The 22,454-nt window shown below is 41.7% G+C and overlaps 2 protein-coding genes across 3 annotated transcripts in view; one reads left to right on the forward strand and one right to left on the reverse strand.

Annotated features, from left to right (window-relative positions):
* LOC110178263 (uncharacterized) overlaps positions 1–22,454 on the reverse strand; it is a 30,836-nt gene that overhangs the window by 908 nt on the left and 7,474 nt on the right. For both annotated transcript variants that reach the window (XM_020945332.2, XM_086828719.1), the window contains exons 3-7: positions 11,679–12,038; positions 11,052–11,134; positions 10,215–10,924; positions 6,285–6,609; positions 5,540–5,905 (exon numbers count right to left, since the gene is read on the reverse strand). In XM_020945332.2, the coding sequence (XP_020800991.2) occupies positions 5,546–5,905; positions 6,285–6,609; positions 10,215–10,924; positions 11,052–11,134; positions 11,679–11,682 (1,482 nt within the window). In that variant the 5' untranslated portion in view covers positions 11,683–12,038 and the 3' untranslated portion in view covers positions 5,540–5,545. The remainder of the gene's footprint in view (positions 1–5,539; positions 5,906–6,284; positions 6,610–10,214; positions 10,925–11,051; positions 11,135–11,678; positions 12,039–22,454) is intronic.
* Cyp9c1 (Cytochrome P450 9c1) lies at positions 16,835–20,523 on the forward strand. The gene is made up of 3 exons (XM_020945320.2): positions 16,835–18,893; positions 18,998–19,532; positions 19,590–20,523. The coding sequence occupies exons 1-3, from the start codon at positions 18,715–18,717 to the stop codon at positions 20,451–20,453; spliced, it is 1,578 nt and encodes a 525-aa protein (XP_020800979.2). The 5' UTR covers positions 16,835–18,714; the 3' UTR covers positions 20,454–20,523.

The raw sequence follows: 22,454 nt of genomic DNA on the forward strand, positions 1-22,454 counted from the left end.
CTCATAAAAAATTCATATATCCCGCCCTTCGCTTTTTGCGGCGGCTTTCGACTTAAATTATGCCTGCTCGGCGCCTTTAAGACATCCTTCGTCCTTTAGGAAAATGAAACTTTTGTCAACTTGGGTGAAAGATAAATTCACGTTGACATTTTAATTAATTTATCCCCGACTATGTCTCGTTAATAGTTCTGTGTTGGCTCCGAGTTTACAATGTAAACTCCAAATGCCAGTCGTATAGGACCTTAATCAAATAAATACATATGACTAGCAAGGACACTGCGCCCACACGCACAAGGTGGCGGCGGGAATTTTGAGATTGTAGCAGAAACACACGACACAAATCAATTTGCATAAGGATAGAAGTTTCCAACTTTCCCCAGGATCGAGAGAAAACTTTGCTTTGCCACATACGCTGTAATTAAAGTGAGGAAGGTGGGTATGCTCGTCCTGCCTCAGTCTGCTAGATGTTATTTTAAAATGTAAAGCAAGTAATAATACTTATTTTCCTCATTTTCGGTTACCTTTTTATATTAGTTAAATCTTAGAAGGACTTTTACATTTTATGGTGATTTTAAAGGACAAGTTTCCTATTTAGACTATACTTGTTAAAAAATTCAACTACAGAGGTCCTTTGTGTGTCTTTGACTTTGTTCCGTTTTAAAGCCTCTTTAGTTATCTTTATATTTATATTTCTATCTATCCTTGTACATTAGCATCATAAGTAATTAAATAAATCTGGTATCCTACCTGACCATACCCTAACTATTTTAATACAACTTTCTTGAGATATAAATCTTACCTTAATGCCTATTATCTCAGTTCATATTCATTTACCTTGGTTGTCAGCAACAGGCTGCCTGAGATATCATTTCACCTGTGAGGCTGTCAGGTGAAATATCTGGATTCATGGAATCTAAAGATATAACTCAAACCACATTTGTTTTTTTTTTTTTAATTCTAATTTAAGGTATCTGGGAGTCGTATCTGAAGCCATTTCAGCCTCACATCTATGCGTGTGTGTATTAAATTTGAAATTCAAATTTATTAAACTGCAGTAGAAGAGCGGCCCGTGTCTGATTTTCATCGGAAAAGTGAGGAAAACGAGGAGCAGGAGAGGGAGCTGGGACTGGGACAGGAGCGTAGCTCATTCAAATTTGTGGCATTTGCTTGATGCTTTAACAATTAGATAGCATACATTTTGGGGCATGCTCGCACACACTCACTCTGAAAACTGAACTTTTTTGCCATGCAAAACGAGGCGAGAAGGCGACTTTTATGTGGTGTAGGCCATTTTTGAGGGCGGCTCTCTTCGTCGTCGTCGAGTGGGGAAAGTTGCTCAGCTGGAATCAAGTTGTTAGCACAATTAGTTAGGGAGGCGTGCCAGTGGGACCCCTTAGGAGGGGGGCGTGGCCGTTTGCGGCTTTCATTATCGAAACGTGCCTCCGTTTGTCCATGAATGTTGAGCGAAATTAATTGCCGGCGGGCGGAAAAGTGAGAGAGAGACCCATTCGAACCCCAAGCCCAGAGTCGGTCCCAGCGATTGCACAAAAGTTTTGTTTGAATAATTTCATTAAGATTAATTTTCGGCAACAAAGGATCTGGAAAATTATAATTTATAATTAGCAAGCAGAGCAAATGCGGTTCTGTTTGCTCACGGAGATTTTATTGAAAATTTTAATTATGATTTTGGCGGCGCTGGTTCGTTTGTTTTCTCTTTTTTTTATATATATATTTTTTGGCAAAAAGTTTTGTGTGTACATGGGCCATAAATGAGGTTTTCCTGCCACCAAAAAACAAATTAAACTGAAGTCGAACTCAAAGCGAGGTCAGCGAATGAGAGCGAGTGAAAAACGTTGGACAATAAAGTTTAATGAATTACATTTTACGCGGCAAAGGACGAGCGGAAGGAGCGGAAGGAGTGCCAATGCCAGCTGCTGGTAATCCTTGGACAAACAGCCAGCGAAGCCAGCTCCGCAAAAAGTCGAAAGGAAATGAAAATATGTCGACGGAAATGAGCATTGACGCCGTCCGATTGCCCAGACACAGAGAGAGAGCGAGTCCTTCTGGTCACTTTCCTTGTAGCCCTGATTTCCCGACTGGGCGGGTCTTCCTCCGGATCCCTTCGCCATACTCCATCTGTCGACCAAGTTGCCATTTCATCATTGTCAACGGCCGCAGAACATCGAACAAACAATAAATATTGTAAACAATTTGTTTGGCCAGGCTGGGGAAATAGAAAGCCATGGCAAATATTTGCCCACGCCCGGGGTGGGCCAGCCCGAAAACGGAAATCGTTTCCTCCAAGGAGCTTCCCAAATACATATATAGAGGCACAGTCAGAGGAACGAAGCGGAGCGGGACCTGGTAAGCCCTTCGGGGCAATAAATTATCATCATCAGCAAATGGCAATGTGGTTCATCCTGCACCCCGGGCCTCCTCCGCGGCAGCCGTTCACAATTTCCAATTGCCATCCGGCCGTTTGCGATCCCCAATCCCAGTTCCAGTCACCAAGGGGGACTCCCGACCGGGGACACCAAAAGGGGGACTTGGCCACGTAAGGTAATGCCGCATTAATTAAATCAAGCATCATTAAGCGGGGGCGTGGCTGTGGGCGTGGTGTGGTTGGGGCCCCTAATGGCAATTGCATTCGAATTCGGATTTGGATCTAGATCCGCAATTGCACCGTGGTTGGGAGCACTTAAGCAGCGAAAACTGTCAATAGCAGACCGCAATGAACTTGAAAGTTTTGGTATTGATGGGGGGTCCATTAATTTAGCCGGTTACTTAGGCCACTGCACAGAAAAAAAAAACATTTGTAATAATAAATAATTACTATATTAACAAACAGGTTTTAAAGTAATTTTTATGAATATTTATACCTTTCCTTTTGGGTATTATAAATTTAATCTGAGGCTTAAAATCCTGTGAAGTAGTCATTTCCGATCCTATAAATGATCCTATTAATGCTCAGCATTAACAGCCGAATCGATCTAGCTAGGACAAAATTTATTTTTTCAAAAATTTGAAAATTTTTAAGGGGTTACATCGTTAAAATTTTTTTAAATTTTAAAATGCAGTCTGCAGATTTGTTAAGCCTATAAATACTAGCACAGAACAGCTTTCCGAAATGAAATAAATGTACATATGTAAATGTAGTTATGGATTTTTTAAACTTGGTTTTTTTGGAAAAAAGTCATATAAAAATATAAAAAATATGTCTTTTAATTTTTCTTTTAATTTTTCGCTGTGCAGCCACTGAGCCATGTTGTGGGTAACTTTTTCTAGTTTCTATTTCTTTTTTTGTCACAAAATTGAGACCACTGTCCAACTGGTAAATTGAAAATAAAAACCCTCGCAAAACACACAAAATGTTTCCACTTCTGTGGCCGTTGCGTAAAATTTAATTTGCTAAAGCTCGGTTTTATGGCTGGCGCTTCTGTGCAACTGTGGGTCAGGAGGAGTGTGTGCACCCAATTGGCCATGTCGGAGAATCTAAGGTAAAATGATTTTTCAATAAAGCACACATCATACTTGACGTGGGCAGAAATTGCATAAGTAGCTGTCGGGCGGAAAGGAACGGGTTTGGATGGTTGGGCTTTGGGAGACCATGTTTTTTTTTGATTTTTTGGGAGAAGCACACACAAGCTCCCTACAATTTAGTGCATTGTCTTTTGGCCAAGCGGAATCCGCTGGGCGCCTGGCAAATGGCCAACAGCTGGCTGGCGGTGCTTGGGTGCTGCTCCTTCATCTGGGAGAAGGTTAAACAAGAGTAAATGCAGTTGGCTAACACCCACATGGTTCGAGCACAAAACACACACTTACTAGGAGGAAGCACCACGCAGGTTCTACCGCACAGAAAGAAATAGTTGGGGGGAATTAATTAAATATTATTTAAAGACTGGTTTTAAATATTTTTTTTTAGAGTTTTGCATTAAAAATTCATTTAAAAGAAGACTCTCAATTATTAATTACTAAATTTAATATAGAAATATATTAGAAAAACTAAAATTAATAATGTAATGATGGATAATAGCTTCTAAAATTCGGTTCCCATTTTTTTTCTCTGCATCATTGTAGACATTAAGCCTTGGGGGCTTAGGCGGTAGGCTTTGGATGCCAGCAGTGGAAGCAGTAGAGCATGGCCATTGTAGCAGGAAAAAGGAGCACCGAGTGGGTTCGGATGGAGAATGTCGGATGGAGGATTGCCGAGGCCGAGGAGCATCCTATTTATTGCCAACGCTTGTAGCAGTCATTACTCACACGGCTAGCAGGATCTTTAAATTTCATTTGGCAAATGTAATTCGATTTAAGTTCTTCGCTCTCTCCATTCGCCATTTGCCACTTTTGCCGTTTGCCATTTTGATGGCACTGAATTTTTCATAGTTTTCGCCTCTTTTGGCTTTTGAGATCTTTGTGCCGCCGTGGCGTGCATTTCAATTGAATAATCCAGCAAACAAAATAAAAAATCCGGCTAACAAAAAACCACAGCTCTCTGGAAAAAGTTTAATTCTACAAAAAAAAGTGATGGGGGAAAAACAAACGGAAATGCATGTTTTGCATATTGCTTTGAGCCCTCACCAAATATGGAAAATATCCTCAATCTCCCTCTTTGTGTGTGTGTGTGTATTTGTGTAGGGGAAAATCAAATTTGCCAGCGTTGAGCTTCTGTTTCCTCCGCCTTTTCCGCCCTCGAAATTTCATTTGTTGCCAACAATCGTCCATGCAAACAACGAAACTTGACTAAATGCAATAAACTGACCAAGTGCCGGGCCATTTGGCCACTGTTGCGGTTCCAAAACCACCGACAATCCCTCTCCAGGCTCCACTGGCTAAGCTTTTTGCCAAGTCAGCGGAATTTCTATACCTGGTACTTGAAGGGTATACTAAAAACAGAACTATAAACAATATTCAGAGTTTAAAGTAAAGATTTAATCTATCTGAGTGAGCTTGTTGCTTCTGAAGAGAGATCTTTCTAAGATCTCAGGATCTTTAAGTAATAGAGGTATGCATTTTAGGATGTAGATTTACCTTAAAAATATATAGTTTTAATAAAATAAGTTTCTTGTTATGTTCTGAACTCTAAATCCTTGCATTTCCTTACTTTCTTTCCACTTGGTATCCTAGTTAAGTTCATTAAACAATTCTTTTTAACTAAATTTCTGTCTCATAACAAAATTGAAATAAAAACTAGTTTCCCACTTGGTAACTTATAGTCCACTGCAGCTTTCTATCTTTTCGCTTTTTAGTTCTTTCTGGCTCTGCCTTTTTCGCATAGAATAAAATGCAATTTGCTCATTTTTGCATAAACCCCAATTTGAGTTTTTCCCTCTCTCGAATGAGAAACTGTTATTGCATTCGAGTCCGCACTGGATTTCGGACAGGAACTATATGAGTGAAGGGGGTTGGATCTCTCCGGAGCGCTTTGACCGGCGACAGGTGAAATCCCCCTGCCAAAGGATACGCTTGTCATGCAACATCCTCAGCTAAATTCCCGAAATTCCCCAAAACGGACAACACATGCAAAACCCCAAACACCTACCTGGATTTACGTGTACGAACGCTCAGCTCCGGCGGCGGCTGCGGCATCTAGCAGACTCAATTCATTGAATGTTTCACAGTTTTGCAGAACTTGGCTGCAAGTGGCGTTAATTAAATCAAAATCGATGGCCAACCGATGTCCGACAGATTCCGTTTGCGTGTGTGACGTGTCCGGGTCCGTGTCCGGGGAAGCCCCATTGTGGCGCAAATGGGAAACGGGGCAGCAAGCCTCCAGCTCCCTATCCCGGCCTGCAAGCACCGCTTGTAGCTCCTCGGCGGTGCAGTCGAACTCAAACTCATACTCGTCGTCCATCAGCGATTGCTCCGAGTAGCTCTCATCGTCGTCATCGCAGTCAAAGTAACCACTCTGTGGATGAGCCAGAAAATTGATGATTGTGTGAGCTCCAGGATTGAGCAGCACTTGATTGGCTACAGGATATCTCCTGTAGGGATACCAAACCGAACTGAAACCAAGGGAAATCCCTTCAAAGAAGATGGAAAACCTCACAGAAAGTGGGTTTTGTGTTTACTTTGACTTGCTTTTTGCATGATTTTCATTTAATTTAAAATCTTTTAAGTCATGTTTTTAGGGTTTTGAATGCAAGAAGTCTGTTAAGTAATTGCTTTAGTATTATTTTTATTTATTATGGGAAATCTTAGTGAGAATCTCAAAGCTAACATTATTATTTGCTTCTCCCCAGGTTTCCATCTTAATTATCTTTAATTTTATTTTGATTCACACTCACCTGACAGTCCAGGCATCGGCAATTATCACAGAGGCTGCAACTCAGGCCCAATATGTCGGCTGCCTCCTGGTAGAGCTCGAAACTGGATTTCCCCGGCTGCTGGTCCTGGCTGGTGGTCAGTGCTGTCGGTGCTGTGCTGGTGCTGTTGTCCTCATTATGCATGCTCCAGTTGCTCAATTTATTCAGCTGCCGCTGCTCGCTGCCACTTCCACTTCCACTGCCACTGCCACTGCCATATCCACTTCCGCCTCGATTCGCAGCCTCCCGACTGTTGCTCTGATTTTTCAAGTTGCCGCCATTGTTGTTGGGTGGCTCCGCCTCATTGCTGTCGAGCATGTTAAATGAAAGTTTATTTAGCTTTTGGTTGACTAAACTAAACGCGTATCAAATGGCTGCAAGTGGTGCGTAAGGATGTCGACGATTACGCAGGACGCAGGCAGAAGGACGATGCAAATTGATATAAAGTGTGTTCAGGAGGCGGTAACCCAGGGCAACCCTGACACGAAAATGGCTAGTCATGTGTATAGTACATGGAAATTAACGCTCTAATTACTCCAGAGACCTATCACGGCCTAAATGGGTCCTAAAAGCACGTCATCTATTTTTTTGTCACCCAATATTATGCTTCCCATTGCACAGCTACAAGTTTTTATAGACTTTTTATGCCGAGTTCTATGATTTTTTATTTTTTTTTTTAAATTAATTATATATGTAAATGGCATTTTATTAGGCATGATTTTTACTTGTAAAGGGAATGGCGTAAACTTAAATGTGAGGTCCCGTAAAATGTGATATTTCCATAAAAATGCAAAACGAACAATTTATCATAATATGAATAGAATAATAATCTACAGCAAAGGCAACATTCAAAGGCATAAAAATCTCAATCAAAATTCACACTTTTAAATATGTAAATTAAATAATTAAATAAGCAGTTAACTATGAGCAGTAAGTACCTATGTATGACGAGTAAGTAACTATGATAAGTAAGTATCAATTAACAATAAGTAACTATGACAGGTAAGTATAAATGACCAGTAAGTATATATGATCAGTTACTAACTGTGAACACTAATAAACAATGACTTGCAACTTTTGTAACACAACACATTTCTGAGACATGGCCGGGAGAAGTCACTTCGTTCCGAGGATGTCAGAACCACTTGGGAATCATATGCACAGATGCGAGTTGTGTTTTTGGATCAGTAAGTAACTATGATCAGTGAATAACAATGACCAGCAATTAACTATGAGCTGTAATTGACTATGAGCAGTAAGTAACTCTGAACAATAATTATCTATGACGAGTATGTAACTCTGAACAGTAAGTATCTATGACCAGTAAGTAGCTATAACTAGTAAGTAACTATGACTAGTAAGTATCCATGACCAGTAAGTAAGTAGGATCAGTAACTAACTTTGAACAATAATAAACAATGACTTGCAACTTTTGTAACACAACACATTTCTGAGACATGGCAGGGAGAAGTCATTTCGTTCCGGGGATGTTAGAACCACTTGGGAATCATATGCACACATGTGCAAGATTTGTTTTGTAACAAAGAGCAAGCCATTTGTATGAATCTATGGACTTATTCTTATATATAATTTTACTGGTATATAAGTCGGAGCATGGCGAATCGGTGGACTATATATACATATATATATCTGCCATAGGAATTATAGGAAAATTTTAAGAAAAAAAATTTCTTTTCCAGATTCGAACAGTTTTTCACCAATTTTGATACATAACCATTATATATTAATGTAGAATTTTGTGAAAAAGTGTATAAAAATTCGACTATTATATCATATAGCTGCCATATAAACGATCGTAAAAAATAGAGGGAAATGCAAAATGGTGAATATAAGACTGTAAATATAAAATGTACCCTCAAAGAAAGGAAAATGTATCTAGGTCGTATACGTAATATTCTTTGTCAAGGACAGTAAACTTTTCACGACATATTTAAGTACCATTCATTACTTACTACCATGAAATATACCTAATACATATATTTTTATTGAAACTTGCCACAAGTCAAAGCGATAACAATGGGCTTAGCAATCGATGAAACCGATAAATCATCCGCGGAAACTTTTCGCAATTAACGAGCTTGCAGAAAAAATGCAAAATTAAAACAAAAAAAGAGCAATTTAATTTTGCGGCTGCAATCAGGCATTGTGGCAGGCAGCATTTCCAGCTAGTGGCCACGATAAATTAAGCCACCTTGGTGGCCTTAAATACGAACTGTGTGACATTCCTGACGTCGCTGGTGGCCCAACGAGGACCATTTAAATCGCATCAGCGAAGGCCAGACGGCACGGCGCCATTAAAAGGACTAACAACGAAAAATAAAAGTGGAAAAATATGCAAAGAAGTGCAAAAAAAGTGAGAAAACTGCAAGAGTGAGTAACTTTGCACAACAAATTTCCGTAGTTATTCTGCAACACAAGTTTACGAAGTCATTCTTGTCAGTTACGCTGGTGTCGCCATCCAGAAAGTTGATGAATGTGCGCCAAAGAATTTCCACGGTGCCGCCGGAAAATGAAAATGCCTAAGAAAGTGCTGAAGGGAGGAAGCAGCATTACGGGGGCCCTTGTGCATTTTTACCCCGACTGACGTTTACTAATTAAATGCGCACCGGGTACTAATAAATCAAAGCAAAAACGTCCTCCCCTTTGCCGGCTCTGCTCTTTTTTTCTCCTCGGATGCAATTAATGAAATTTTCCCAGCCGCCTTTGATGGTGAAAATTTTCAGTAAGCGAACTTTTGACATCATTATATTGCAGAAGGGGCCCCACGAAAGGACTGAGGGGATAACGTTGCGTATGAGTAATGTCTGGTGTGCTGTAAGTTGCAACTTTTGCATTAAGTTCCCCTCTCAGAGTCCGCGAAATATGATTATTGCACTTCAATATGTACATTTATGGCCATCATGCATTTTAATCAACTTTCCGCTAAGCCCCCTTTAAGCTCCACTGAATGCCTGACTGCCTGCCTGGACACTTTGTGTTTATGTCGAGCGCATTAATTTTTCAATTTCGCAAATGACTGGAAAGAGTGGAAAATGTGGAAAAGCAAAAAAGGGGGACAGGGTGAACTTTGCTAAGCGCTGATGATGATCAAAACTTATGACTTCATGAACAATGCAGCAAAGTTTCCCAGTTGCAACAAAGTGTCCGCCCGTCAGATAATTGAATGCGCTTAAAAGCCGCAACAAAAACGAACTAAAAATACCATTTTCCCCGGCGCAAGATGGCCATAAAGAAGCCATAAAATGAGGAGGACTTTTTTGTTTGAAAAATTATTCGTGAGAGGGCAGATCGATAAGCAAACTGATAAGTTGCCATGATTTACTCGGCAAAAAGCGGTAACTAACTAAGATTGCTGCTGCTGCACTTCAATAATTAATTAAGCAATAATCGAAAGGAATTTTGCCGGGTCCTTCGCCAACTTAATGAGAAACCACTTTGGGGAGGGAACTATATAGGACACACCACGGTTGTTCTGCTCCATCGTGCGTCCTGTCGTGTGCCCCAAAGATTGCCATCATAAAAAGTTGCCACAGTTTGCAGCGCGCTGCAAGATGCCTTATAACATTTATGGGAATTTATAAGTTTTTGCGGCGGCAAGAAGATTGCTCCGCTGACACAAGACCATACATACTCCAGCAGAAATTACACTGAAATTTTTAAGGGATATGATTTAAAAGTAACTAATAAATAATTTAAAAAATTGCAAGTATTCCTAAGTGAATCCTAAGATAATTTAGTTTGCCTCAGCGATTTTCCTCATTAATTTTTCCTGACCCAATAACAAGGCTCTTAAAAAGATTGCCAAGAATCCCCTCTCAAAATTTAGGGTTATTTATAGTTTATAAAATCTCTATGGTAACTAATTTCTCTAAGTGTCTTGATGCTACATACCTGATGGCGCCCGCATCTTCTGCTGCTGCTGCTGCTGCGGCTGCCTCTGCGTTGCTGCGCCATTTTTCTTCTTCGAGATATTTCAGAAACTTTGTCTTCTTGGCAATAAGCGCTGATTTGACATTGGTGCATTTCTTCTTCGGCAGCAGTGGGAGGCCACCGGCGGCGCCAGCTCCTACTCCTGCTCCTGCTCCTGCTCCCGCTGGGCCATCCAGGGACTCGCCGCCACTCCGGCTACGATTCCGGCCGTTTTGGGTTACTCCGGCTGCCGCTGACAGGCAGCTATTGTTGTGGCTGCCAGCAGGGGCATTGTTATTGCTGCTGCTGCTGATGCTGTGGTGGCTGGTGATGTGGCTGTGGTCCTGGATTTGGCCCAGGGCTTGGCCATGAGTTTGGGTGACAGTGTGGCAGGCGCTGCCAACGCTGCAATTGAACAATTTTTGCAGGGCCGCTGTTGCCGGTGAACACATTGCGGTTGACATTGATGTAGCGACAGGATTTACGTAGTTTGATGCGTTTCCCGCTGCCACATCCACTCCTCCTTCCGTTGTTGTTGCTGCCGCTGTTGCTGCTGTTGTGGCAGTGCCAAAAGTTTTGAATTTATGCTGCAGGACGACTCCCCCACTGGAGCAAGTTGCCTCAATTGGATTTGCCGCTCTGCCCTGGCTGCCATTTATTTCACGCTTTGTTGCCGCATATGTGCCATAGTCCTGCCAAGATTCCAGATAGTTGAAGTTTCAAGTTGAAGTTGAAGTGGGCCAGAAGAGGAGAGCGAAAAAGAACCAAACAAGCTGAGATAGTTGGGCCGGTCTCGAGTGGAACACTCAAAGGACTCACCCCATATGCACCATAGCTGGCGTTAAGCACGTAAATCGAATTTTGATTGTTGCACTGGAATACCATGTCGTCCATTGTTTGGGCTGTTTTGAAATAAGATATTATTATAGCAAGGAAATAAACAAATTAAGAATTAATTAAGATATAATAGAATTAATGGAGGTGAAAGTTTAACCAAAATAATGCTAACAAAGAAAGTCAAAACAGAAGCAAATTCATTCCTCCTATTCTCTACCGATCTTTAAATAAGTACAATCATTCAATTGAATGTTTAAATCATATACTTTAATTTTATAGTAAAACCTTAAATCGATGGATTTCTAAAATAGTTCTTTTCGCAGTGTGAGTGAACTGGCTTTTCGGGCCGAGTTGAAAAATGTTGCTTAACAAAATTATGCAAATTTAACATCGAAATCAAACAGCAGACGGCGTCTCTGTTTCAACTTTTCGCCTTCGGATAGGGCAAATCCTCTCCCTTGGAGAACCCAAGAGGCGGATACCAAACAAAAAAAGGCGAAAATTTAATTTAAATTCTTATTGCTGCCTGCTGATTGTGATTGTTTCGGTTTCTCGTGCTGTTTCTGGTTCTGGGGAATGGCATAGAATGAATTGGGGTCTGTTGCTTACCCATTGAACTTTCAATGAATTTGGTTTCGTCACAGCTCTGACGCAGCTGGCGTTGCTGTCGCTGGGACCAGGACAGGGATGCGGCTGGGATCCTGTCCAGCTCCTGTTGCTCCCGGTGCTGCTGCTCCCGTTGCCTTTGGTGGCAATCAAAGCTGCAATTACCACCGCCGCACACGTCCAATTGAAGCGGAAATTTATGCGGCTGCTGGAGCGTGTAAACGTTGACTGAGCGCTTCTCCTGGCCAGCGATTCCGGTTCCAATTCCGTGTCCTACTCCTCCGCCGCCTGCAAGGCTCTTCGAACGCTTGGTCCTCCCGCTACCAGAGCTGAGCCAGCTCGTTAGCCACAGGGATTGGATGTCTTCAATGGCCAAAGAAAAGGAGAAACGCACAAACATAAGCAAATTTCGTAGCAGATTTGCTTCGGGTTTTATTGTTGTTTTTTTTTTTTTTTTTTTGGCTGTGGGACGGGGGAAATGACGGGAAATGTTGCTGGGAAATGGTTAACTCGGCCTGGCCGAGCATGATAAAATTTCGTTTGAAAAGCAAGTTCATTGAAATGAACAGCTTTCCACCTCCATTTCCACCCATTCCACTTTCACTGGCAAACACGCAAAATAATCAAAATAATCCTTTTTTTGTTAGCTCCCCCGACTTGGCTACGGCTTCGGGCTTAGTCCTGTCCGTCCGCCAGACCCTTCTGTTGTTGGCTTAGAGAGATTGTTCGGCTCGGTCCTGCAACAATTCCTACAATTACGCATCGCAGACGCAATATAATCGCCGTTGCCAGGACAATTGACACAAGTGGCAGTGAGTCATGTGAATCGTAAAGTCCTAAGCCCCGGAAGATGAGTGTGAACAAAGGCTGCAGGGGAAATATGATTTCCGTGCAATTTAGAGCTGATCTATTGTTGAATAAACTGACCCGGAAGACCTGAATAACTGCACAGAAATAACCATTTTTCATTGTCCTTCAATTAAGTTTGTCTTTATTTATCATTTCTCTATTAGTTTAAGCATAAAATGCAATGATTTTATAACCACAAATAAGACAAAGGTTTATCTTTCAATCAATTTGGATTTAAATACTCGAAAACCAGACACAATTAACCTGCATTTTAGTGTCATCATTCAGGATTTAATAATTATTAATTCGGATCAACGTACATATTGAAAAATCAAACCACACAGGGGAAAATGTGTTCAACATGAAGCATATTTAAGGCCAAATATTTCTCTTACCACAGAAATCAATTTTAAATTGTGTCTGAAAGCAGTGGTTAATATCAAATTTAATATTTTGTGGTTAGACCGAAAGTAAAATATGTGCATCTTTAATAAAGACAGACTTTTAACGATTATTAAATATGAAAACTAAGACGATTGACTTATCTATATCTTTATTATATTCTTGTAAACAAAAGTCAGAGTTATCTTGAAATAAAAAGAGTCAAATCCAAATCAATGACCAATTCCGCTTGCTTATATTCCCTGTGAGCACATGAACTTGAATCTCTGGAGCGTTTAACATTTGTATCCCAGTGTCGCACTCTCGTAAATCCCGACAGCCACAACTTGGTGACCCCATTCATCAAAGTGTCGGAGCAGCTGGCGAGCAGGAATCTTTTGTCATTTGCTGTCAAATCGCCGGGACAGGAGGATATGGGATAAACTAAGCATAGTGGAGACAGAGGCGGAGCTCCTCCTCGGTGACTGAGGAAAAAACTAATACGTGATGGAAGTCAACAGAGCAACATGTAAAACATCGGACAGGGACGCAAATGGTGGGTGGTGTTGGAGCGGTGGTGGAAGGGTTCAGTCGAGCATCCCTAATGAGCGGCAATAAAGCAAATGTGGCAGGTGACACTGGCACACACACACACACACGTATCAAGCAATTTGCACATTATAATTGTTGACACACCCCCCGCATGCGTGGCATTATATATATAAATATATATATATAGGTAGGTATATATATACACATGCTTGCGTGTCATTAGTGGGCCTTTGAATAGCACCAGCAATTCCGCTTTTATTTTGTTCTATTTGCAGGGGGAAACCCCCCAGCTCCTGTGAGCTAATAATAAAACTTTTATTTATTTTGGGATTTTCGTCAACTGACCGAAGGCAAACAAAATGCTGGCAAACAAACAGGACCACAGAAATAATAATAATAAGCCGGCATGGAAACAAGCAGCTGGAGGTGGTGGAGGAGGAGGAGGAGGAGGAGGAGGAGGATCTGGGCTGGGGGGAGTATGTCCTGCAGGCTGGGTGGAAGCTACTACATGCCAGTCCAGTGGAGCGTGGCATATTTGTCATAATCAGCGTTTAGGCATAAGCATAAATTTGAATGAGTGCGCACACTGGGGCTGGGGGTCAAGGCCCATATTGTATAGACATCCTTATCATATATTAGGCAGGGACACTCTATACCCATTCCATTACCCCCAATAGAGATGAGCAGGAGAGGATTCACTATGACCTAGACTGACTTTAAAACGAAAAATACCTCTGGTTTAATTAGAGAATTTAAGATCCGTATTTATCATAAAAATCACTGCTTACTTTAAGACATCATTTAAATAACATTACAAAATATATACATCGTACTTAGAGGCACCTTTTTGATGTAAAACCGCTAGAGATTTCTGTGGCACCTCGTAAATTCCGCTTCATTAACTTTATGGACCACTGTAAAGTCCAGCTTTTAAAATCCTGAATTGGGCCTGGACTGGAGAGCCTTTAATCCTCTCAATGAACAAGGGATTCGCAGGACTCCTCCGGAAGGGTAGTACCATGTAGTATGCGAGAACAAAGCAGAGCTCATCTATGCGATGACATGACCTGACCCGCACCCCGGGAGCTGGAACTTGCGATTGACAGGACAGGAGAGTCGGCGGGGCTAGGCAAATATTTGACTGGAAAATTCCGGGGACCGCAGGAGGTCGCGGATCACGAAATTGGGTATTGGGAACAAGGCTATCTGGCCATGTCCATATTTTCGGAGAAGGCCATAAATTTGATGCGTGCATAAAAAATGCTTTTCGATTTCCTTCGACACACATAAATTCTTGGCCTCGGTCACGTACGAGCAGGTGTTGGCCACCATCAGTTCCTCGAGCCTTGTCTTTTGGCCATTTGCCCGAGATACTGACGACAGCGAGACCGGGTCTGAATCGTAGGGAATCAATGAGAGTGGACTAGAGCTTTGTTCTCTCCTCTTGGTTTTATTTTCCAAATATTTATTGCATTTTGTTGATTTTGCAGAGCGACCAAAAAAGCGACCGAAAAATCTACCCAAAACGTTTTCCGTTTGTCATAAATTTATGTGGGCCACATACAACACGGCCATAGAAATACATTTAAACTGAAATTTCGGCCGATTGGCGTTGTGTATATAGTATGGTGTATTTTTCCGGGGTTTGTTTTGCCAGCGATTGCATAATAACATTGTTTGTGGAATGGCCCACAATGGCAATAAATTAACATTTTATATGGAATGCTGTTTCGGCGTGTGTGAGTGTATATATGTATTTATATATTTCCACACTATGCAGTTGGCTAAGCCTTTTATGGCGCGATTATCGGGGAGAAACATTTTTGGCATTCCAATAAGCAGTTATTCAAAGCGGATTTGACCGGGCTTCATGGCCAAGTCAGGAATAGTCGGAATAGGATACGGATTTCAGATGCCTTTTCTCGAAGGATCCCTCCTCCGACGAGATGCCTCAATTTGAGTTGCACACTTTCCGGAAGCATTCAATCCAATAGTCGAACCGAAACGAGAAAATATTTATGAGGTTTTGTATTCAATGCTTTTGCTCTTATTTATTTATTTTAATTATAAACTCGTACAGAGCAAAGAGAGCAGGCTAAATTGAAATTCTGCATGGCAGGATAACAAGGATATGGAATAAGACCAAGCTGAAAAGCAAACAGCAACAGTGGCCAAGTGTTTGGCTTGAGGCGTTCCAAGAGTATTTTGTGCATATTTTTATACCCTTACAAAATGTTTTACGGCTATGAAAAGGGATATCATATTACATAAAATCAAAATTAAAAATCTTTAAATAAATAATATTATAAAAATGCTTTTAAAATAATTCTTAATTACAATGTATTAATGAAAATATAAATATTGAATAAAATCCTTTAAACCTTAGCCTAGATGTATGCAACGTAATTTTTAATGCGGCCATAGTTTTCCCCTTTATATGTAATACTCCGAAATACCAGGAAATGTATTTAGTATGGTTTTATTCACTTTCTACGAAGTTAGCATTCTTTTTTCTTCAAGGGCATTTCCAGATTCGATCTTTAAAGCTCAACTGTTCTCCGACTCTCCGTCTTCATCATATTCTTTTTTTCTTTTGCGGCCTGTTCTGCCCACTTCAGTGAGAGTGAGAGGGAGAGGAGGTCGTGGCGGAGGAGGAGAGTGTGTGTGAGAAAGTTTTGTGGAATGCAAGAAATATGCCAAGTGCGAAGCTGTCTCCCTCCTGCTCGCACCCACATCAGCACCCACACAACGCACACATGCACACCGCTCTGGGCACTCTAAATCACACACACTTACGTCTTGGGTAAATGTTTGCGCTTGTGTGCACGGCCGCGAGAGCTTGCTTCCGTTATTATCCGTTTGATTAGAGAAAACACAACATTTTGGCCTAATTAGAGTCAGAATGTCAAAACATTGACTTTGCCTATTTGGCCGGACATCAAAGCACACGAGAGGGAGACAGGAAGGTGGTGGAGGCGGAAGCCGGAGGAGCTAAGTTAGCAGCACTTGTAATGTAATGGCAATGGCAGAGCAAAGAATGGAAATGGAAGCGAAAACAGACTCGAGAACAGCGAAAGCAAAGGCAACAAAGCCAAGGACGCGGACATGGACGCGGATGCGGACGAGAACGAGGACATCCAATTCAAATGGCCCCAAACCCATGAGTTGCCAATGAAGTGCACAAAAAACGACTTCAAGTACTTGGCCATTTTGGTTTTTTCCGCTCCACCTCCCACTGTCTCCCCCGTTTCGTTCGCCCTTGGGCAATGTAAACACATTTGATATCCAGCAAAGAAACAAAAAAGACGGCACAGGACAGTGTCGTCCAAGGGTGCCATTTTAAGAGGGGGTACTTTATATTAAGGTATTTTTGGGTGTTAGAGAAATTTGTGTCGGATTTTAATCCACTTGAAAATGATTCTAGTGGGATTACTTTTAAATTAAATAACTGTATTCAAATTGTATCAGAAGCTTTTTGCTTTTGAGGCAATTGTATTCATTTCGGTTTTAAAATAGTGAATGGTATTGCATTGAATACGCTTTAATTGATGTAATTTGAAGTTAGGATATTGTAGACCCCTTCCAGCTTCCAGACAACGCCCCTGGTGCAGGGCAGAAGTCAAAAGGAAAGCAAGATTTGGTTCCGAGCAACAACAAAGCGGGTGAGCCACTTGAGCTGAAGAGAGCAAGTGAGAGATTGATTTTGCTCTCTTCCTTGATATTATTCCATGCTGGTCGCTGAATCAAACGGGATTTTTGCCTGCTGGCCGATTTGTTAGCTTTTCCCTTTCCCTTCCTTTCCCTGGCTGGCTATCTTCCTCCCGGCATCCCCCTATCCCGCTCGCAGTGCAATAATTTCTCGTTAGCCGCTCACTAAATGCAAGCAAATTTTGTCATTTGGCCGGGACGTGAGTTGGTTGCTCAAGGAGTTCGGGCCAGGACTGGCTTCGTCCTCTCACATTAGTGCGGCACACTAAACTTTTCCAACCTGCAAACTCCCAGCAATTTCATTATGCTTACACCACCACTCTAACGCACACAATTATATAAGCGTGCACACACCCAAGACGGGTTCCAAGACACTAGGGAAAAAATTGAAGGACGTATTTGAATCAAATTATTAAATATATTTGTAGTATAATACAATTTGTATCTCTTTAAATAAATCTCTTTAAAAAATAAAGCGAGAAAAAGGTAAATTTCGGAAGTCGCATGTTTAGTTTCCTAGGGTAGGACACTTCACTTCACTTGCAAAGTGCAAATTTCTGACTGAAATAAGAATATAGAAATAGAAATATACCTAAAATTCGTAGAAATTTACTATTCTTTTTTCCCTGTGCAAGTTGCAGTAAGTGACAGAAGTTTCATTTCTATTTCAGTTTGTGTTTGAGTTTGAGGTCGCCGCTGGTGTAAGGTCCCAGGCACGTAGCTATCTTCCTCCAGACTCCGCCAAGGAAACTCTCGCTCCCTCTCTATCCCACGCTGTCGTCGCTAAGTCCTTTATAATAAATAGTTGAGTCACTTAAGGGGATTAATGCTGAAATTAGTTTATGCCGATGAGATTAGGCATGACATGCCGAATGCCAAATCGCAAAGACGAGCACCGAATCTACTCGCAGATGTCCTTTCGGAAGCACTCACTGAATAATGAATTCGGCGGGTTAATCCACCGCAAACAAGCAAAAGTAATTTGAATGGCTCTATTTCCCCACCTTATTAACCAGTTGCCATAGATTTGGGCTATCTGTTTGGGTTTAACCGGGTTTCAGAGGTAACATATAATGTGCATACACTATCTGATGTACCGATTGCGATCTATAAATAGCTTCTGATGTCATTAGTTGTGTATATTTCATAAAAATGCGAAACTCCCGTTATATGCAAAGCTGATTTGTTTCTTATAGAATATAAGAGATTGTTTATTATTTTTCTTTTGGAACTATAGACATAGGCATGTGACTGCCAACGCTAATTGATAAGTAAGCACGCTCTCTTAAACGTTCGATTCTTTCTCTCTTATTTAGCCCACACATATGTACACCATATGCCGGTTGTTGTTCTCTCTGCTGTTTACCTCTCATGGTCAGAATCAGCTTTCTGTATATAAGAAAAGAGAGCTTATATTGCTTATTTCAGTGGCTCTTCGGCGGTTGACTCGAACACACTCTCCGAAGCACCCCACGCTGCGCAGTTCGATTAGAACCTCTTCCCCCAACTCTCTTCCCCAAAACCCCTCTTAATAGCCCGGATTTCCGAAATGGTATTTGTGGAGTTGTTGTTATTTGTGGCCGTGTTCGGTTTGTTGCTGTACAAATGGTCCGTCCATAGTTTTAACTACTTTTCCAAACGGGGTGTGGCCTATGAGCCGCCTATTCCACTCTTTGGTAATATACCTTGGTCGGTGATGATGGCCAAGGATTCGTATATAAAACACAGGTGAGTTATTTATATACTTTTACACACTTGCTGATGTAAGAGCTACACTCTCTTTTGAAATAGCTCTTAAGTTTGGTATTAACTCTTCTGCTAATCTCCCTTAGCATTGACATTCACATGCGCCTTAAGAGCCACAAGGTTTATGGTGTTTTCAACCTCCGCGATCCCCTTTTCTACCTCTCCGATCCGGAACTCATCCGCCAGGTGGGCATCAAGAGCTTCGACAACTTCTCCAACCATCGCAAGGGTATCACCGATGGACCCAACGATATGAGTTTCATTGGCAAGAGTCTGCTCAACCTACGGGATCGTCGCTGGAAGGAAATGCGCAATACATTGACGCCCACGTTCACCAGCCTGAAGATCCGCCAGATGTTTGAACTGATCCATGCCTGCAACGAGGAGGCGGTGGGTTATGTGCGGCGACAGTTGGATGCGGGTAACTCGGAACTGGAGCTAAAGGACTTCTTTACGCGTTATACCAACGATGTGATTGCAACGGCCGCCTTTGGCATTCAGGTGAACTCGTTCAAGGATCCCAACAATGAGTTCTATAGCATCGGGCAGCGTATCTCAGAGTTCAGTTTCTGGGGCGGACTCAAAGTGTTCCTCTATCTTATAATTCCGAAGGTGATGACGGTAAGTTTTCATTGCTCACTCAAAGGATTTTCTTTAATTCCCTTACCAAATCCACAGGCCCTTCGTGTTCCCGTGATGGACATGAATAATGTAGACTACTTCAAGAAGTTGGTCTATGGCACCATGAAGCATCGCAAGGAGCAGAGTATCGTTCGACCTGATATGATCCATCTCCTGATGGAGGCCCAGCGGCAGTTCCAAAAGGATCAGGAAGCTGCCAAGGGAGATGCTAGTGCATCGAAAGAGCAGCACGCCGAGTTCAATGATGAAGATCTCCTAGCCCAGTGCCTGCTTTTCTTTGCGGCAGGTTTCGAAACAGTTGCCACCTGTCTGAGTTTCACCTGCCACGAGCTGCTGGCTAATCCCGAGGTCCAGCAGAAGCTATACGAGGAGATCCTGGCTGTGGAGGAGGAACTGGATGGCAAGCCACTTAACCACGACACCTTGATGGCCATGAAGTATTTGGATTGTGTTGTTTCCGAATCGCTTAGGAAGTGGCCGCCAGCATTTATCATCGATCGCATGTGCGCCGCAGATTTCGACCTTAAGGATGAAGAAGGCGAGGTGATAGTGAAACTTCAAAAGGATGAACTAGTGCATATACCCGTGGCTGCCATACACCACGATCCCGATAACTTCCCAGAGCCGGAAGTATTCCGACCGGAACGCTTTGATGAGGAGCATAAGCACGAGATCAAGCAATTCACCTATCTGCCCTTTGGCGTGGGTCCACGCAGCTGCATTGGCAACCGAATGGCCCTCATGGAGGTGAAGTCCGTGCTCTACCAGTTGCTCCGCCAGTACAAGCTGAAGCCCACGGATCGCACCGCAACGGACTTGATGAGCAGCATCTCAGGCTTTAGGATGGTGCCGCGGGAACTGTTCTGGTGCAAGTTTGAGTTGCGCGAAGGAGCCAAGTGAAAAACTTACAAAATTCTTTAAATATTTATGTGCATGTAACCTATATACCTCAATAAATAAATAACTAAAATATATTTTGTTTTTAATTACATAACACAGCAGTCTCCAGCACATATAAATAATAATGAAAATTACTAAAGAAACGAGAGAAAAAGTGGAGCTGACAAAACGTGGGCAATTTATTTATTTGTTGTGGACACCCTTGCACCGACAAAGTTGACAAATTTGTCGCGGCAATGTTTCACTTTTATGCTGTGGCTCCCTACGTTTGCTTTTTGCCCGGGGTTTTCCCAGGGTTTTCCGGTTTTACAGTCGAATGTCACGGGCAGGGATTCCAAGTTAGGAGCAGGCGACATGCCACGTCATAAGGCTGTCAGGACATGATGGCCGTCGCATCCTAGGTGCTTGTATGTGTTGTATGTTGTGTTGCGGTTACACCGCATAAAATAACAAGGACAAAACAGTGATGCCAGGGCCACGCCCCAGCTCCAGTCCCTGCTCCAGCCTCTTGTTTATCATGGGCCAACATAAGCCAAAACATACGCCCACTCACACACGCACACACACACACGGGGGAAAAGCACCCACACAGGACATTAAGGATTATTTATTGAGAGTTATTTTTCAGGCGGCATTAAAATTTTTTCGGTACAATATGAATTATATTACACTCGTGTCATAAACTCTGTGCCGCAGCGAGGAGTGGGACAGGTGGAAAACTGTCGTCCTCCTCCGTCACGTCATCCTCCCTCACCTCCCCCCTCGATTGACAGCCCAAGGTGTGCAATGAAGTAAAGGTAGATAATTAACATCAATCTGTGTTTCAATGGTCGCAACGAATCGAATCGAAATTGATGGACAGACAGGAGGAATGTCTGGCTGGGCTGAAAAAGTTCTGTAAAATGGATGAAAATATGGCCAGAGAAATGGTAGAAGCTGAGGAGTATTTTCCGTTTTGATTGTTCAATTCTTCTTTCTCAAAACAAGTATCAAGGGAGATTGAATCAAAGGTAAAGATAAATGTATAGGTATTTCAAAATAAGGATTCATGTTTGTGGAGAAAGAAAATTTAACAAGAAAAGATTGAATCATGGGATAAATTCCCCTAGAGTTTATTGAAAGGAGATATATCTATAAATATATGTCCCTAGTTTAGAAGTCTTAATTTCATACTCTTATAATTTCAGTCTGACAAGCAAGTATCAATAAACATTAGGTACCTATGATCAGTAAGTAGCTATGATCAGTAAATACCAATGAGCAGTAATTAACTATGAGCATAAAGTAACGTTGAACACTAAGTATCTATGACCTGTAAGTAACTATGATCAGTAAGTATATATGACCAGTCACTAACTTTGAACACTAATAAACAATGACTTGCAAATTTTGTAACACAACACATTTCTAAGACTTGGCCGGGAGAAGTCACTTCGTTCCAGGGATGTTAGAACCAGTTAGGAATCATATGCACAGATGCGAGATGTGTTTTTGGATCAGTGAGTAACTATGATCAGTGAATAACTATGATCAGCAATTAACTATGAACTGTAATTAACTATGAGTAGTAAGTAACTCTGAACAGTAGTTATCTATGACCAGTAAGTAGCTGTGACTAGTAAGTAACTATGATCAGTAAGTAGCTATGATTAGTAAGTAACTATGACTAGTAAGTATCCATGACCAGTAAGCATGTATGACCAGTCACTAACTTTGAACACTAATAAACAATGACTTGCAACTTTTGTAACACAACACATTTCTAAGTCTTGGCCGGGAGAAGTCACTTCGTTCCGGGGATGTTAGAACCAGTTGGGAATCACAAGCATATATGTGTAGATTTGTTTTGGAACAAATTTAGTAGCAATTGAATAAAACTATGGAGTTATTCTTCTATATAATTTTACTAGTATATAAGTCGGAGCATGCCGACTATATATGTATATATACGTATATATAGCTGCCATAGGAACGATCGGAAAATTTTAGGGGAAAAGAATC

The sequence above is a fragment of the Drosophila serrata genome, unplaced genomic scaffold (genome assembly GCF_035046125.1).
Source record: "Drosophila serrata isolate PLE 108 unplaced genomic scaffold, ASM3504612v1 contig_184, whole genome shotgun sequence".
Taxonomy (NCBI): domain Eukaryota; kingdom Metazoa; phylum Arthropoda; class Insecta; order Diptera; family Drosophilidae; genus Drosophila; species Drosophila serrata.

Excerpts from the sequence above, each read along its gene's own strand:
- Cyp9c1 (XM_020945320.2), top strand. The coding sequence starts at position 18,715 with ATGGTATTTGTGGAGTTGTTGTTATTTGTGGCCGTGTTCGGTTTGTTG. Across the intron at positions 18,894-18,997 it reads GATTCGTATATAAAACACAG|CATTGACATTCACATGCGCC; the intron begins GTGAGTTATTTA and ends AATCTCCCTTAG. Across the intron at positions 19,533-19,589 it reads TAATTCCGAAGGTGATGACG|GCCCTTCGTGTTCCCGTGAT; the intron begins GTAAGTTTTCAT and ends CCAAATCCACAG.